Below are 17156 nucleotides of genomic sequence, written 5' to 3' on the forward strand. Positions count from 1 at the left end.
GGTTCGAACTCCATTTCTACATAATTCGAACCAACTTGGTTCGAATTATATACAAACACATACACACACATAATTCGAACCAGCTTGGTTCGAATTACACATAATTCGAACCAGCTTGGTTCGAATTACACACAAACACACGCACACACTAATTCGAACCAGCTTGGTTCGAATTACACACAGTAATTCATGGTATAATTCGAATTATGCTGTTAAAAAATTAATAATTTATTAAAAAAATTTATTAAAAAATTTATTAAAAAAATTAGTAATTAAAAAATTAAAAAATATATATTTTTATTTCATACGTTAAAAAAAGTTAACAAAATATTTAATTACGAGACTTCTTTAAAATATTAATGAGCTATCAATTTGAATTCCATACAATACTTTTCTGTCCATTTTTAATAGTTCATGAATATTTTTAATAAATTTTTTTAAATTATACTACAAAAATATTTTATCCTATGCAAAACAATTTAAAAAAATGGCTTAAAAATGTTAGGAGTACTATAAAAATTTGTAATGTTATAATAACTTAGGTAAATACATGCATGTACTCAAATTTTAAATAAAATACTCTACATAGTCAATAATAATTTAAAAATGAAAGAAAATATTTTATTCCATACAAAATAATTAAAAAATATATTTTATTCTATACAAAATAATTTTAAAAATGGCTTAAAAGATGTTATGAGTACTATAAAAGTTTGTAATATTCTAGTGATTTAGGTAAATACATGATAAAAATATTTTTTCTTTAATTTCTAAATTATTAGTGACTATGTGGAGTATTTCTTTAATGTCCTAAGTCATTAGGACATTACAAATTTTTATATTACTTCTAACATCCTTTAAGCCATTTTTTAAATTATCATGAATATTTTTTAATAAATTTATTTAAATTATACCACAAAAAATATTTTATTCTATGCAAAATAATTTAATAACATCCTTTAAGCCATTTTTTAAATTATTTTGCATAGAATAAAATATTTTTTTGTGGTATAATTTAAATAAATTTATTAAAAAATATTCATGATAATTTAAAAAATGGCTTAAAGGATGTTAGAAGTAATATAAAAATTTGTAATGTCCTAATGACTTAGGACATTAAAGAAATACTCCACATAGTCACTAATAATTTAGAAATTAAAGAAAAAATATTTTTATCATGTATTTACCTAAATCACTAGAATATTACAAACTTTTATAGTACTCATAACATCTTTTAAGCCATTTTTTAAAATTATTTTGTATAGAATAAAATATATTTTTTAATTATTTTGTATGGAATAAAATATTTTCTTTCATTTTTAAATTATTATTGACTATGTAGAGTATTTTATTTAAAATTTGAGTACATGCATGTATTTACCTAAGTTATTATAACATTACAAATTTTTATAGTACTCCTAACATTTTTAAGCAATTTTTTTTAAATTGTTTTGCATAGGATAAAATTTTTTTGTAGTATAATTTAAAAAAATTTATTAAAAATATTCATGAACTATTAAAAATGGACAGAAAAGTATTGTATGGAATTCAAATTGATAGCTCATTAATATTTTAAAGAAGTCTCGTAATTAAATATTTTGTTAACTTTTTTTTAACGTATGAAATAAAAATATATATTTTTAATTTTTTAATTACTAATTTTTTTAATAAATTTTTTAATAAATTTTTTTAATAAATTATTAATTTTTTAACAGCATAATTCGAATTATACCATGAATTACTGTGTGTAATTCGAACCAAGCTGGTTCGAATTAGTGTGTGCGTGTGTTTGTGTGTAATTCGAACCAAGCTGGTTCGAATTATGTGTAATTCGAACCAAGCTGGTTCGAATTATGTGTGTGTATGTGTTTGTATATAATTCGAACCAAGCTGGTTCGAATTATGTAGAAATGGAGTTCGAACCAAGCTGGTTCGAATTATATAAAAATAGCTTCTGGCTTATTGCTGAAACGATTTTTGCTTTGGCGTATTTACGTTATTTTTTGACTCATTTGGCTTAATATGGTTTTTTACCCTAATAATAACAATCATGATTGCTTTCGTTTATTATCAATTGCAATATTATTGAATTAATTAAGATTGTGTGGACCTATATGGTTTCCATTTTGTTGTAAAATAAAGGATATATCAAATAAAGATGTATAAATAGAAGACTCTATTATTAATATAATTAGCTCAATAATTATTATATATATATAATAATATTATATGTTGTATTGTGTATATATATACAAAGATAAGAAAAAGTATTAAAAATAAAGAGAGAGATATTTGCATTTGATACTATCTCAATATAATAAAGATGGTCAATATTGCTATTAATATTATATGTAAAGAGTAATAGAAAATAGAATTTAAAATACTTATAAAATAAAAGAAGAGAAAGAATTGTAATAGTAATATAAGGAGAAGGGTATTTGATTGCAACATAAAAGATGATTGATTTATTTGTATGAAAAGGAAGGAAGAATAATATTTTATTCTATTGTTATTGTTGTGTACGTATAATCACAAACCCATGCCCTATTTATACTTGTCCAACATTCACCTTTTCAAACTTCATTAATATAAAGTCTACCATGGGGAAACAAAGCACCGCATATATTTAATATTGCACAGCCCAACGTTAACTTGATGGACATTCATTCTTATTGTAACACATTTGAGATTTTTCATTTATTTATTCTTTTTTATAAACCGAATGAATCCGACTAATTCTTTAACCATACGTGAATTATTCACTCAAGGACAAATAATTGTATGCGGAATATTTTTTATTTATAAGTTATACAAAACAAGAGTAGCATCGAGAAATAGGCTGTTACCACATCCATTAAATGCATATGCAGTTTATGATATGCAGATAGGCTGACCAAATAACGCAAAGTTATCGCATCCACTACAGGAGAATACGTTTCTTCATAATCTATACCGGGCCTTTGTGAAAAACCTTGTGCCACAAGTCGGGCTTTGTAGCGCACAACTTCGTTTTTCTCATTTCGTTTTCTCACAAATACCCACTTATATCCAACAGGTTTTACATCTTCAGGTGTACGGACTACAGGTCCAAAGACTTCACGTTTTGCAAGTGAGTCTAATTCAGCCTTCATGGCTGCTTCCCATTTTGGCCAATCATTTTTTTGTCGACATTCTTCAACTGATCTTGGCTCAAGATCCTTACTTTCATGCATGATATCTAATGCCACATTATATGCAAATATTTCATTGACAATTGTCTTATTTCGGTCCCATTTCTCTCCTGTAAAGACATAATTTATCGAGATCTCGTCATTTTCACAATTTTCAGGTACCTGAACGTCTTCTGGCGTTATATCAGAATTTTGGACAACTGCCGATGTCTTTACTATGTCTTTTTCAACAGGAATCGTATTTACCTCTTTTCTCTTTCGAGGATTTTTATCTTTGGAACCGACAGGCCTGCCACGCTTCTGGCGTGTATTTGCTTCCGTGGCTATTTGTCCTACTGGGACATCAATTCGAATTGGGGCATTTTCCGCCCTGCCACGCTTCTGGCGTGAATTTGCTTCAGTGGCTACTTGTCCTACTGGGACGTCAATTCGAATTGAGGCATTTTCCGCTGGTATATAAGATTTGGTTATCCTCTTTGTATCGGAAAATGCATCAGGCAATTCATTTGCTATTCTTTGCAAATGTATAATCTTTTGAACTTCTAGTTCACATTGCCCTGATCGAGGATCTAAATGCATCAACGATGATGTATTCCAATTAAGTTCCTTTTCAGGAAGCTTATTCTCTCCCCCTAATGTTGGAAATTTTGATTAATCAAAATGACAATCCACAAACCTGGCTTTAAATACATCTCCAGTTTGTATCTCAAGATACCTCACTATAGAGGGAGAATCATATCCAACATATATTCTCAATTTTCTTTGGGGTCCCATTTTGGTGCGATTAGGTGGTGCAATGGGAACATATATTGCACACCCAAATATTCTTAAATGGGAAACATTTGGCTGCTGGCCAAAAGCTAACTGTATAGGAGAGAATTGATGATAACTCGTTGGCCTCAAACGAATAAGTGCCGCGGCATGTAAAATAGCATGCCCCCAAACCGAGGTTGGGAGATTTGTTCTCATAAGCAAGGGTCTAGCAATTAATTGGAGGCGCTTAATAAGTGATTCTGCTAACCCATTTTGTGTGTGAACATAAGCTACTGGATGTTCAATACTTATTCCATTAGCCATACAATAAGCATCAAAAGCTTGAGAAGTAAATTCACCAGCATTATCAAGACGAATTGCTTTAATTGGATTTTCTGGAAATTGTGCTTTTAATCGAATAATTTGAGCCAGTAATCTCGCAAACGCCAGGTTGCGAGAAGATAATAAGCACACATGTGACCATCTCGAAGATGCGTCTATCAGGACCATAAAATATCTAAAAGATCCACATGGTGGATGAATAGGTCCACATATATCACCTTGAATCCTTTCTAGGAATTCAGGGGACTCAAATCCAATCTTTACTGGTGATGGCTTTAAAATTAACTTTCCCTGAGAACATGCAGCACAACAAAATTCACTAGTTTTAAGAATTTTCTGGTTCTTTAGTGAATGTCCATGAGAGTTTTCAATGATTCTCCTCATCATGGTTGTTCCCGGATGACCCAATCGGTCGTGCCAAGTTATGAATTCATTTGGGCTAGTAAACTTCTGGTTTACAGTGGCATGTGATTCAATTGCACTAATCTTGGTATAATACAACCCAGATGAAAGTGAGGGTAATTTTTCTAATATAACTTTCTTATTTGAATCATGAGTTGTGATATATAAATACTCATGATTTCTCTCATTCATAGTTTCAACATGATATCCATTTCGGCGAATATCTTTGAAACTCAACAAGTTCCTCAGAGACTTGGTAGATAATAGTGCATTATTTATTATAAATTTTGTTCCTCCAGGAAACAAAATTATACCTCTTTCGGAGCCTTCAATCACATTGCCTGAGCCAATAATAGTATTAACATATTCTTCTTTTGGCACAAGATGGGTAAAATATATATCACTTTTGAGAATAGTGTGCGAACTTGCACTATCCGCAAGGCATACATCTTCATTACATATCCTTGCCATTTTCTTCAAAAACAAATAATAATAAAATGAGTAGTATACACAGTTAAATTGAATGCTTGATCAGAATTATTTCTCTAAGGAACACTATACATAAAATAATGTCATATACTAAAATTTTATTTTAAAATTTGACATATTTAATAATTTCAAAATTCATAAACATTAAAATTTTATTATTTATGTACATCACTTAAATACATAGAAAATAAAACTTAACAATAAGTTCTTTACATTATTTATTTACATAAATACTTCACAATCTCACATATTAAACTATTCCATCATTGATCAAATGACCAATATTTCCTTCGGGATCCTCAAAGAAATCAGATACATCATAATGAGTGGTGGAGTTCTCAACATCATTTGAAACAAAATTTGTTTCCTTTCCTTTGTCGTTCTTTTTCAAAGATGCCTGATAAAGATCGACTAGGTGCCTTGGGGTACGACAGGTACGAGACCAATGGCCCTTTCCACCACAACGAAAACACTTCTCCTCTGTTGATTTATTCTGCCCGATATTCTTTTCTTTATCCCACTTCTGGTGAGATCCTCTCTTTTGAACATAATTCTTTTTCCTTCCATAATTTTTCTTGTTATTAAAAGCTTGCCATTTACCTCTTCTGGGGTAATGATTTGCCGCATTTACTTCAGGAAATGGGGCGGCGCCAGCTGGGCGCGCTTCATGATTTTTCAATAACAACTCATTGTTGCGTTCAGCAACAAGAAGACAAGAAATTAACTCAGAATATTTTTTAAACCCTTTTTCTCGATACTGCTGCTGCAGGAGCACATTCGAGGCATGGAAGGTTGAGAAAGTTTTCTCCAACATATCATGATCAGTTATTTTTTCCCCACACAATTTCATTCGTGAGGTGATTCGAAACATTGCAGAATTATATTCATTTATAGATTTAAAATCTTGTAAACGCAAATGCGTCCATTCATACCGGGCTTGAGGAAGTATCACCGTTTTCTGATGATTGTACCTTTCTTCAAGGTCTTTCCAAAGATCTGCAGGATCTTTTAATGTGAGATATTCATTTTTCAATCCTTCGTCAAGATGACGACGGAGAAAAATCATGGCTTTAGCTTTATCCTTCTGGGATGCATTATTTTCAACTTTAATGGTATCTCCAAGATCCATTGAATCAAGATGGATTTCAGCATCTAATATCCATGATAAATAATTGTTTCCAGATATATCAAGAGCATTGAATTCAAGATGAGAGAGTTTCGACATAATGAAAATATTACCTGAGTCTTCCTAAAGATTTGATCAGAGACTCGTGCTGATAACGTGTTGTAAAATAAAGGATATATCAAATAAAGATGTATAAATAGAAGACTCTATTATTAATATAATTAGCTCAATAATTATTATATATATATACAAAGATAAGAAAAAGTATTAAAAATAAAGAGAGAGATATTTGCATTTGATACTATCTCAATATAATAAAGATGGTCAATATTGCTATTAATATTATATGTAAAGAGTAATAGAAAATAGAATTTAAAATACTTATAAAATAAAAGAAGAGAAAGAATTGTAATAGTAATATAAGGAGAAGGGTATTTGATTGCAACATAAAAGATGATTGATTTATTTGTATGAAAAGGAAGGAAGAATAATATTTTATTCTATTGTTATTGTTGTGTACGTATAATCACAAACCCATGCCCTATTTATACTTGTCCAACATTCACCTTTTCAAACTTCATTAATATAAAATCTACCATGGGAAAACAAAGCACCGCATATATTTAATATTGCACAGCCCAACGTTAACTTGATGGACATTCATTCTTATCGTATCACATTTGAGATTTTTCATTTATTTATTCTTTTTTATAAACCGAATGAATCCGACTAATTCTTTAACCATACGTGAATTATTCACTCAAGGACAAATAATTGTATGCGGAATATTTTTTATTTATAAGTTATACAAAACAAGAGTAGCATCGAGAAATGATGATATATACATTATTAGACATATGTGCTACATGTGCACCGTCAGAAAATTAAAGAGGGTGCTCTCAACACGCAACAATGGAAGCTATAAAATGCATTTACTACCACACTACCCATCATCATCATCATCATAATTGATAATAACTATTGTATCTGCAACATTTATTGTGTGCCTATGAAGCTCTTCCCATAAATTTTGTTCTCTTTGGTTTTTTCCTTCGAGTAATTTACGTGTATAAATTGTTTGAGTTGAGATATTACGTAAAATTATCCTGATTGAAATATATATATATATTTTTTATATTTTTCTTTTGTTTTAAATCTGTATAATTTGTAGCACTCTAAATCATTTAGAGATTTTCATGTAAATTATTTAGGTTATAATTATTTAAATATTGACTGAATTTTAATAAAAATGTTGACTTTCTAAATTTTTTCAATCCAATTTAGCACACAATAATCTATTTTGTTGGGCAGTTTCTTCTTAAATCGTTGTAACATAAAATAAATCACGTAAAAACTTAAAATACGGTTTAGGATCTAAAAAAGTAGACAAATTTAAAGCAAGACAAACATGTATAAAATTTTCAGTTAAGGACAATTGCATCATAAATTATTCGGTTTCTCTTTCTTTGTTCCTTTCAGAAATGCTCAAGTTAAAATAACTCGTTTCTGACAGCAAATGTTTAACAAAGATAATTGTATTATAATGCTTAATTAACGTGAAGATTATTTTAGTAGGTAATAGTAGTATGTAAAAATATTTTTTTAGTTATAAGCAAATTAAAGGTTGCTTGTCCTATTTTAATTTATTTTATTAAAAACAAAAAGTGGCATTTTCTTGCTTATGCATTGTATTCTTTTAAATAGTCAACCGTGTTCAGAACTAAGTACTTCAGTGGAGGAAAAATTCCTTGATTATTTTAAACAAAAGAAAAAAAGCTGAAAAGAGTGGAGATTGACTGATCAACAAGGTCGTCTCCAATAACAGCCCGAACAAGGTCGGGCATCGTCCATTCGGGAGGTAATTGCCTCCCGCTTCTCCTCACCCACTTAGTGTATTCATTAGAGATTCGATTAAGTCCCCCCCCCCCCCCCCCTTCTCAAAGTCAGGTGGAGCGCATTCAACATCACAGCAGCTGGTCGTCCCATGGTGTTGGCCCCTTTGTCCTATAATGTTCTTCCAGAACTAGTAGTTTTTAAAGAGGAGATTAATTTCTTCGATTAGAATTTGCTTTGTTTTTAAGAGGAAGAAGATAAACATATTAAGCCAGCAAACAGCAAGAAGATCCCATATTTGAGTTGGCAAAGTGACATGAGGAATAACTGTATCACAAGTGCAGGGAACACTACACCCTGCACTTGCGACACAGTTGTTCCTTATGTCACTTTGCCACCTCAAATATGGGATTTTCTTGCTGGAACACTACACCCTGCACTTGCGACACAGTTGTTCCTTATGTCACTTTGCCACCTCAAATATGGGATTTTCTTGCTGTTTGTTGGCTTAATTGTCTTCATGAGTATGTTTATCTTCTTCCTCTTGCCGGAAACAAAGCAAGTTTCAATTGAGGAAATTAATCTCCTCTTTAAAAATCACTGGTTCTGGAAGAACATTGTAGGACAAAGGGACCAACACTATGGAACGACAGCTGCTGTTTAAGAGCCTCAATGAAGTTATGCATGTTTACCTGAAACACCAAGATCATAGCCATAAATAGCTGAAAACGAAAACTTGGTATTACATTTATTTTTCTTATTGTTTAAAATTTCTCCTTGGATATATGTTTTGTGTTGAAATTTTTGCTAGATTCTTGTGTTTTGACAAAGATTATTTCATTAATTGTAACCTAGTTTATTGAGTAAATGCTATCCAAGTGCAGAATTGAAAGATATGGGTCAAGCTTTAGGTTGTATTATAGTTGGACAATCAAATGTGGCAATTAAGGAACACTTTGGGAAATTTGATGATGTTCTGCAACCTGGGTGTCACTGCTTGCCTTGGTGCCTCGGATACCAGATAGCCGGCGGCCTTTCGCTCCGTGTGCAGCAACTCGATGTCAAATGCGAGACAAAAACCAAGGTTTCTTTTGCTTCCTTTTCCTCCTTCTTCTGTAATATTAGCTCTTCTTTAGATGATATGATCTGTGATCACTTTGCTTTGTGTTCAGAACACTACTGAAAGTTATAATTGGTTAAGAACAACAATTTGCCTATGAGAGATTCTGTGAAATTTAAAACTTCTAATTTTTCAACTGTGATGAATTTTGCAAAGAAGTAGTACAGTTGCATATTGTTCCCTATGTTATTTCTTTTGATCTATGCTTCAGAAAATTTCCTTGTTCTCCAATATACCTTTTACCTTTTAAGATTTAGAAGGTAGGTGTGTATTTTCAATTTGATCTGTTGTGAACAATTGTTAAAGGTTAACTCTGATATATTTGTTAGGATAATGTGTTTGTGAATGTGGTTGCTTGAGTTCTGTGCAATACCGCGCCTTGGCCGATAAAGCATCTGACGCCTTCTATAGGCTCACCAACACAAAGGAACAGATACAGTCCTATGTTTCCGACGGTATGTGGAATGATCGATTATTGTGCTTGATTCTGTTCTAGAAATGTTACATACCTGAAATTAATGCAAGATCACTTCATTAATGGAACTATTTACTGCTTCTATAAAATGCTGCTTATGCTTTTTTTGCATTTCTTCAGTTATCAGGGCAAGTGTGCCAAAGTTGGAGCTAGATGCTGCCTTTGAGCAGAAGAACGACATAGCAAGGGCCGTCAAAGATGAGCTTGAAAAGGTGTTATTTCGGCCTGCAATTTCAGCTTTTGTTATCATTATCCTTGTCAATTACTTTGTGATTAACAAATTATCTTAAACTCTTGTTTTAGGCCATGTCTGCTTATGGATATGAGATTGTTCAGACCCTTATTGTTGATATAGAGCCTGATGTTCATGTCAAGAGAGCTATGAATGAGATTAATGCAGGTAATCTGTTCTTAGTTGATCAAAAATTTCTTTTAACATGCATAAATATTCATATATACATGCAGCTTTTCATATATTTGCTTGCAATTCAACTTTCTCTTTCAAAGTTCAAACTAATTAAGTAAACATAATAATAATCACTCATTTGGTAGACTTGGAACTCTTTTCTTGTCTTAAATTCTAAAGACATGAGCTATTCTTGTCTCAAACCCCATGTTTGTGAGTGTGAGCGCGCACGTGCATGTGTGCGCATGTGTTAAAGACATGACCTGCATAAGTGGACAGAAAGAGTGTTCTTAAAACCCTTTTCTCATTTGGTTTATCATTGTAATGAAGGTTATATCTCCTAATAACCATTTCACTATTTTCTCAAGAGCTGCTAGATTGAGGCTAGCTGCTAATGAAAAAGCTGAAGCAGAGAAAATACTTCAGATCAAGAAAGCCGAGGGAGAAGCCGAGTCCAAATACCTGTCGGGACTCGGAATAGCTCGACAGCGCCAGGCCATTGTGGATGGACTGAGGGACAGTGTGCTTGCATTCTCTGAGAACGTGCCCGGGACGACAGCAAAAGATATCATGGACATGGTTCTGGTCACTCAATACTTTGACACAATGAAGGAAATTGGTGCTTCTTCAAAGTCCTCAGCAGTGTTCATACCACATGGTCCTGGTGCTGTTAGGGATGTTGCTGAGCAAATCAGAGATGGTTTACTTCAGGCCAATGCCTCACCAAATCTCTTAAATTAAGCCTTTTTTCTGGAATTGTAAATAACAATACTAATGTATATTGTGTGTGTGCTTTCTGGATAATTGATGCTTTTGTGCTTGATTTTGAGTGTTAAAGACTAGTTGTTAAAGCTTTCAATATTAAAGATTGGTGGAAGCCTGCAAAGATTACTTCTTAGATTTTCTTTAATTATGTCTTATTCGTGTGTGTTTAAATTTACATTTTGTATATTCTTGCTAACAATTAAAATTGCCTGGATGAATCTTTTTATTCAACCACACACGTCCTGAATGAAATTTCGATGCAACTAAGCAAACAAAAGTTTAGAATTGAATTTACTAGGCATACTATATACAAGGCCCATAGAACTGTTGTCAAGTTATATCCAAAGTAAAACTTAGATTGAATCCTGTTAAAGGATATAGTATTATGTGCTATGAATCTGTTAGTGAAGATGATGGGTTATTGACACTTCTGTAAATATTCAAACTTAATTTCTGTTACTTTAAAATACTCTGCATCTCAAACAAAATTTTGAAGGGGATTGAATATGGATTCTATTTCTATACTTAGATTGTTTATATTATCCTAATATCCTTTGAGTTCTAAGCTTTGTACTACATAGTTTTTATGTTTTTCACTTTTAAGTTTTAATTCTGACATGAAACTACCTATTTTGATCAGGACATTTGACGACGAAAAGTGATGTCTATAGTTTCGGAGTAGTGCTACTGGAAATGCTCACCGGCCGGCGATCTATTGATAAGAATAGACCAAATGGGGAGCACAACCTTGTGGAGTGGGCAAGACCTTTTATCTTAGACCGAAGAATGTTCTATCGGATAATCGACCATCGCCTTGAAGGCCACTTCTCCATTAAAGGTGCACAAAAAGCAGTCCAGCTAGCAGCTCAGTGCCTTGCCCGCGATCCGAAATCCAGACCAATGATTGGTGCTTGGATTATGTTCAGGTTTGTTGGTCCTGCACTCAATCTTTATCAGCTGGATTCTCAACCATTGAACCCTTCTGATGTATTCAAGGGATCTTAGTTAGCTTCTTCCTAATTTTGAAACAAATGAAGAGTGGTTGTTTTATCTTTTGTTATCATGTGTACTTTAATTTTGTACGCTTATTCATAGGAAAATTAATCGTTGAGTTTAGACATACAAATATAGAAACAAGATTTCCACTAGCATTGCTGTTAAATTGTTAATTATCTCGAACTACCTCAAGCATGATTATTGATTAGTAAGTTACATATATATATAGAATTCATAGACCTATCGTTTCCATGTAAATGATGCTTCATTATTCCATTAACTATGAAAAAAAAAAAAAAACAGATTTTTTTTTAAATATGATTCTGGTGAATAATCTAAAGGCGATGATTTTTGTTTTTCCTTTGTCTAAAATTCAATAGGTATATATCTATTGATGAGCAAAATCTTCCTCGTAATTTTTACTGAAATAATAATTTTGTAGGTAAGATACAAGTTTAAATGAGCCTATTTTTGTGTGTATTTGAGATAAAATCAAGTTTAGCTATTTTTTATATTAGTTAGGTGAATGGTTATTCTACAAATTTAACTAAAAAAAATTCTAAAGATCTTGATAAAACTAAAAAATACAAGCATTTATAGATTGAATGCAAAAATTGTTATGAATTAAATTATAAAAAATTGAACAAATGTAATTGCATAATTCTATAAAACGTTTTATACTATCAATACATTAAAATTAAATTTTTACAAATTTAAAATTAAACTTTTACAAATTTATCAAAAGATATTTAAGTCTAAATAAACGAAGTGAATGCATGCATTGCTATGATAAAACATAATGACGGAGTTAGATACTTAGATTTATGTATTTGATGCAATTTAGTACTTAGTAGGATAAGATTCTATATAATTTTTGTTGTGTTATGGAATTTTTTTGGTAGCACGAATTAAGGAACAAAACAAATAGAAAGAATTTACCTCTAATAAAATTTACTGGCATAACACATTTAGCTAGAAAGAATAATATAACAAAATCTCATTTCATTTTAGAATGATTATTTAGTATTTGAAAATTTTTGTACGAACAAATTTATCTCTAAAAAAAATAAAAATTATCAAATAGATGTTGAGTTAAGTCTTAAAATGGTTTTTGAAGTTATACTCAAGTTTTAAAATGATTTTTGAAGTTAATAATTATTCAATTTTATCTTCGAACTTGCACTCCAAAATTCATACTAGTTCCTAAAACACTTTCCGTCCATCGGAACACTGAAATAACGTCGTTTGGTATTTATAAAAAAAAAAAAACTGAGCCTCCCATTCTTCCTCCTTTCCCTTTCCTTTTCTCTTCCCCTTCCCCAACCCGAGACCTTTGTTGCCGCCTCTCGCCAACTTCGGTCACGGCGCCACGCTGCTCGCCTCCCTCCTCAACATAGTCTCTCACACTCTTATCTCCTCTCTGTCTTCTTCTGCCTTCCTGATCCCTTTTATATTCGCTAATTCCAAAATTAATTTGTCACTGCACTCCCTGAGTGAAGTTGAAAGAGCTTTTCGAGCAAGCTTATGGGAGACGCCGTACTGCTCCCATCAAAAGTGTTTCCTTCACCGTTGATTAATGATTTTGATTTCCAAGTTGGCACCAGGGTCACTTTGCTTTGCTTTGGGGTTCATTTATTTTTTTTTCAATTTTTTTAACTGCAATGGATTTTGTTCTGTTACTGGTTGTATAAAATTTTGAACTTGATAAATAGATTTTGTGGTTTAGGTGAAAAATGAATTTGAATTGAGTCTGTTGAGATAATGTGTATTAATGAGTAATGAGAATGTTTAGTTATGTTTGTGGAAATTGATGGTTAATTGTGTATGAAGAAAAACAAAATGAGTTAAAGGGAATTAAATTTAAAATCAGGGTGGCAGATCGAGATAGAGAAGAGACAAGAGAAAAGAGAGAGACAGAGAGAGACAATTAGGAGATATGAGTGTAAGAGACTAAGTTGGAGAAAGCGAGGCGCGCGGCGCGGTGTTGTGAGAGAGGCCGGCGAAAAGTGGAGACAGAGAAAAAAGAGAAGGGAAAGGGGCTTAGGTTGGGGAAGGAAAAAGGGAGGCTTTTTTTTTTATAGATACAAAACGACGTTGTTTCAGTATTCTGATGAATGAAAAATGTCTTAAGAACTAGTATGAGTTCTGGAGTGAAGTTCAAAAATAATATTAGATGACTATTAATTTCAATAACTACTTTAAAGTTTGAGTGTAACTTCAGGAATCAATTTACAATTTGACTCAATAGAATTTTTTATGTTTATTTCATTGGATAGGTCAAGTTTTTTCATTAAAAATCACCTAATCCTTAATTGATAGGTATTAATTTGTTTAATTTTAATATTTTGAAAGACTAATCTAATTAAAGTTTAGAAAGATTAATATGTACATAAAGAATCTGAATTTGGAGATAGTGTATGATAAAAAAATAAAAGATAAACATAAAGACAAGAATTCAAACTGAATAAAAAGATACATTGAAATTGAAATTGAATACAAAAAGAATCACTTTACTTTCTACCCAATTTCTTGACGTAACAAGAAAGGGACTTTTCAACCTAACTTGTCAACGCCATAATTTGGAAATTGAATAGAAGGAACTCCTTAACCTTCTATCCAATTCTCCGATGCAACAAGAGAGGGATTATTCAATCTCAATTATCCACACCATGGTTTTATCACGAAATAAAAAAAGGTTTTAAACCTCTAAATCATTCTACGTTACGACTACAATAGCTAAGGGGATATTTATAACCTCTTATTAGGTTAAAACAATGAAAACCCCCAAGTCCATAAACATAAAGCCCAATTTAGTAATTAAATAAACAGAATCAAAATACATCAAATTAAATTAAAATATTTTAAAAATATAAACTAATGTCTTTTAAATAATACTTAAACTCTCGAACATTTGAAGCACGTATAACTGTAGTTGTAAATGCGACCCAAACTATTTCTACTCTATTTACTGCTGTTCTTTTTACTTCAATAACTGTTGTTACCGTTTCTATTATAAGTTAGCCCATATCCAACTAGTAGTGTTAGGTGGTAACGTATCTAATGATGATAATTTTTATTTTTAAGGGAGGAATTTATCGGACCCAATTTTTTTTTAAGAATGAAGTAGTCACTTTACTCTTCACTTTATCTTAATATCAACTTCTATTTTATATAATATAGATAGCTTTTACAAGTATTATTAAATTTTGTGATGCACGAATTAGATAGCGGAGGATATGAACACCTCACTGATCACATCCTTTGTGATTGATCATTCAAACACGCTACTAAAGTTGGAGTTAGATTTATAAGAAGCGTTTCAGGTGTGAATAGTAGGCAAAGTGAATTGTAGTAATATACTATTGTCAGATTTTTAATATTAAGTTTTAAGTCTTTATAAATTTAAGAGTAAATCGTTTATTTAAAGGGTCCATCTACGATAAAGTTGCATTTTCGTACAGATTTACAGATTTTTATCTTTTGTATCTCAGCTGTGGACACGTGTTGCTTTTGGGAGGTAGCTCTCAGAAAGCTGGGGAGGCTCATGGAAGGGGAGGCTGAGCCGGTTAGATAGGTCAGCTGAGAACGGGATTTGCGTTGCATAGAATCCCGTTAGTGCCGTTGTTGGGCCTTGAGGTTTGACCAAAAAAGAAGCGGGTGGTAGGCAAGGTAGATGTTGCTGTGGGTCAATCTTCTCCTGTGGTCCAAAAGAACCCTAGCAGCGTTCACCAAATTAGAGCCCCCGTGGGTATCACGACTCTCACTGCAACCCGAGCTTGGCTTAGCTTCTGCGTCCGTTCCGGCAGCTTCGTCCGGATGAGTAACCTCAATACTTGATTTCATCTCCTCCTACGTACCCATCAGCGACTGTGTAACCATACAGCTGCGTTTTTTTTTTAATATTCCATTAAAGGAGGTTTTTAGCATGTTCTCGTACGTAGCTGTTTATGGACGTGCATCAATTTCCCATGAAGCATGAGAAATGAACGTAAACTTTAATTTACTAGCCACAATCTTCTAAGACATAATGGATTGATAACACATCTGGGCCAGAAAAAAGAAATTTCGACCCAATATTAAAACCGGCTTAAATAGTAGGGCTCCTGTTTTAAGACGTTATAAAAGATAATAATAATAAAATAATTATAAAAGGTCATTTTTATAAAAAAAAAATGCACACACTTATTTTCTATGAATAGAAAAAAAATGAAACACTAGTTGTAAATACAGTTAAAACATTTTTTCTGTATTTTTTAACAATTAGTTTTTAAAATTAAATACATAATTGTCAAAAGGTATTCTTAATAAAAATAATCATATATAAAAAATTATAAAAGAGAAAATTGGTTTTATTTTACATAGAAGTTTTTCTTATGTCTTAAACTTGTATTTATAGGTTAACTTTTTTTCCTTTTAAACCCCGAAAAGTTATGGCACAATAACACCTCTCTAATAACCATATTTTAAAGTTAAGTTTTTTTACTATCCTTCAATTAGTAGAGTTACGATCGTTACAAGGGTCAAAGCCTACATCCTGATTCAATAAAATGATTGACAAAAAATATTAACGAAATGTGGTAACCAAAAATGGTATCTGCACAAAAAATAGGAAATTTTCGACCAAGAATGATTTCTTTTCTCTCTCTTATAATTTCTTACGATTATTTTTATCGAAATAAATTTTTATAATGATGTTTATAATTATATGACATGCCTTTATTAAGACAACACAGAAATCATGTTTTTAATTATACTTATAATTGTTATTTCCATTTTTATAAAAACCCTAAATAGAAAGAGAATTCTTGTTGGTCATAGATTTATTTTGCCATGTGTCGTTAGGGGTGTTCGCGGTGCAGTTTGGTTCGGTTTTGCTAAAAGAATCATCCGATCCAAACGTCTAATTTTGGTTCTATCACGAATATGTTCATTTTCTTTTTATATTAGAAAACCTATTATTTTTAAACTTTATCGATAACAGGCTATTATGTACTTCAAGTATTTATTAAAAATTAATATACATATCTTAAACGGTCCAACGCACATGCCTAGCCAGTTTAGAATCTGCTTTATCGGTTTTCCGGTCCTACCAACCAGTCCCCTCTGGTTATGACAAATACGGGTCACGCTTCTCCTTTACCGCACACGGTAGATCCGATCCTACTTAACTAACTACATAAGATTTAACTTCCTATATCAACTTATTCTCTAATTTATTAATTAATTAATATCTATGACATTATTCAATTTCATGTTAATAAATATTAATATTACTAGAC

General features: G+C 31.6%; 1 protein-coding gene and 1 pseudogene across 1 annotated transcript; both read left to right on the forward strand.

Moving 5' to 3' along the window:
• The first annotated feature begins 8028 nt into the window (after positions 1–8028).
• LOC130976062 (hypersensitive-induced response protein-like protein 2) lies at positions 8029–10920 on the forward strand (annotated as a pseudogene).
• A 220-nt stretch (positions 10921–11140) lies between these two features.
• On the forward strand, positions 11141–15438 carry LOC130975796 (serine/threonine-protein kinase PBL34-like). The gene is made up of 2 exons (XM_057900532.1): positions 11141–11807; positions 15369–15438. The coding sequence occupies exons 1-2, from the start codon at positions 11575–11577 to the stop codon at positions 15436–15438; spliced, it is 303 nt and encodes a 100-aa protein (XP_057756515.1). The 5' UTR covers positions 11141–11574.
• The last annotated feature ends 1718 nt before the right edge of the window (positions 15439–17156 follow it).

The sequence above is a fragment of the Arachis stenosperma genome, chromosome 4 (assembly GCF_014773155.1).
Source record: "Arachis stenosperma cultivar V10309 chromosome 4, arast.V10309.gnm1.PFL2, whole genome shotgun sequence".
Lineage (NCBI taxonomy): Eukaryota > Viridiplantae > Streptophyta > Magnoliopsida > Fabales > Fabaceae > Arachis > Arachis stenosperma.

Bases quoted from the DNA above. Each gene is read 5' to 3' on its own strand.
- LOC130975796 (XM_057900532.1), top strand. From the start codon at position 11,575: ATGCTCACCGGCCGGCGATCTATTGATAAGAATAGACCAAATGGGGAG. The intron at 11,808-15,368 runs GTTTGTTGGTCC...TTTGTATCTCAG, and splicing joins GGTGCTTGGATTATGTTCAG to CTGTGGACACGTGTTGCTTT.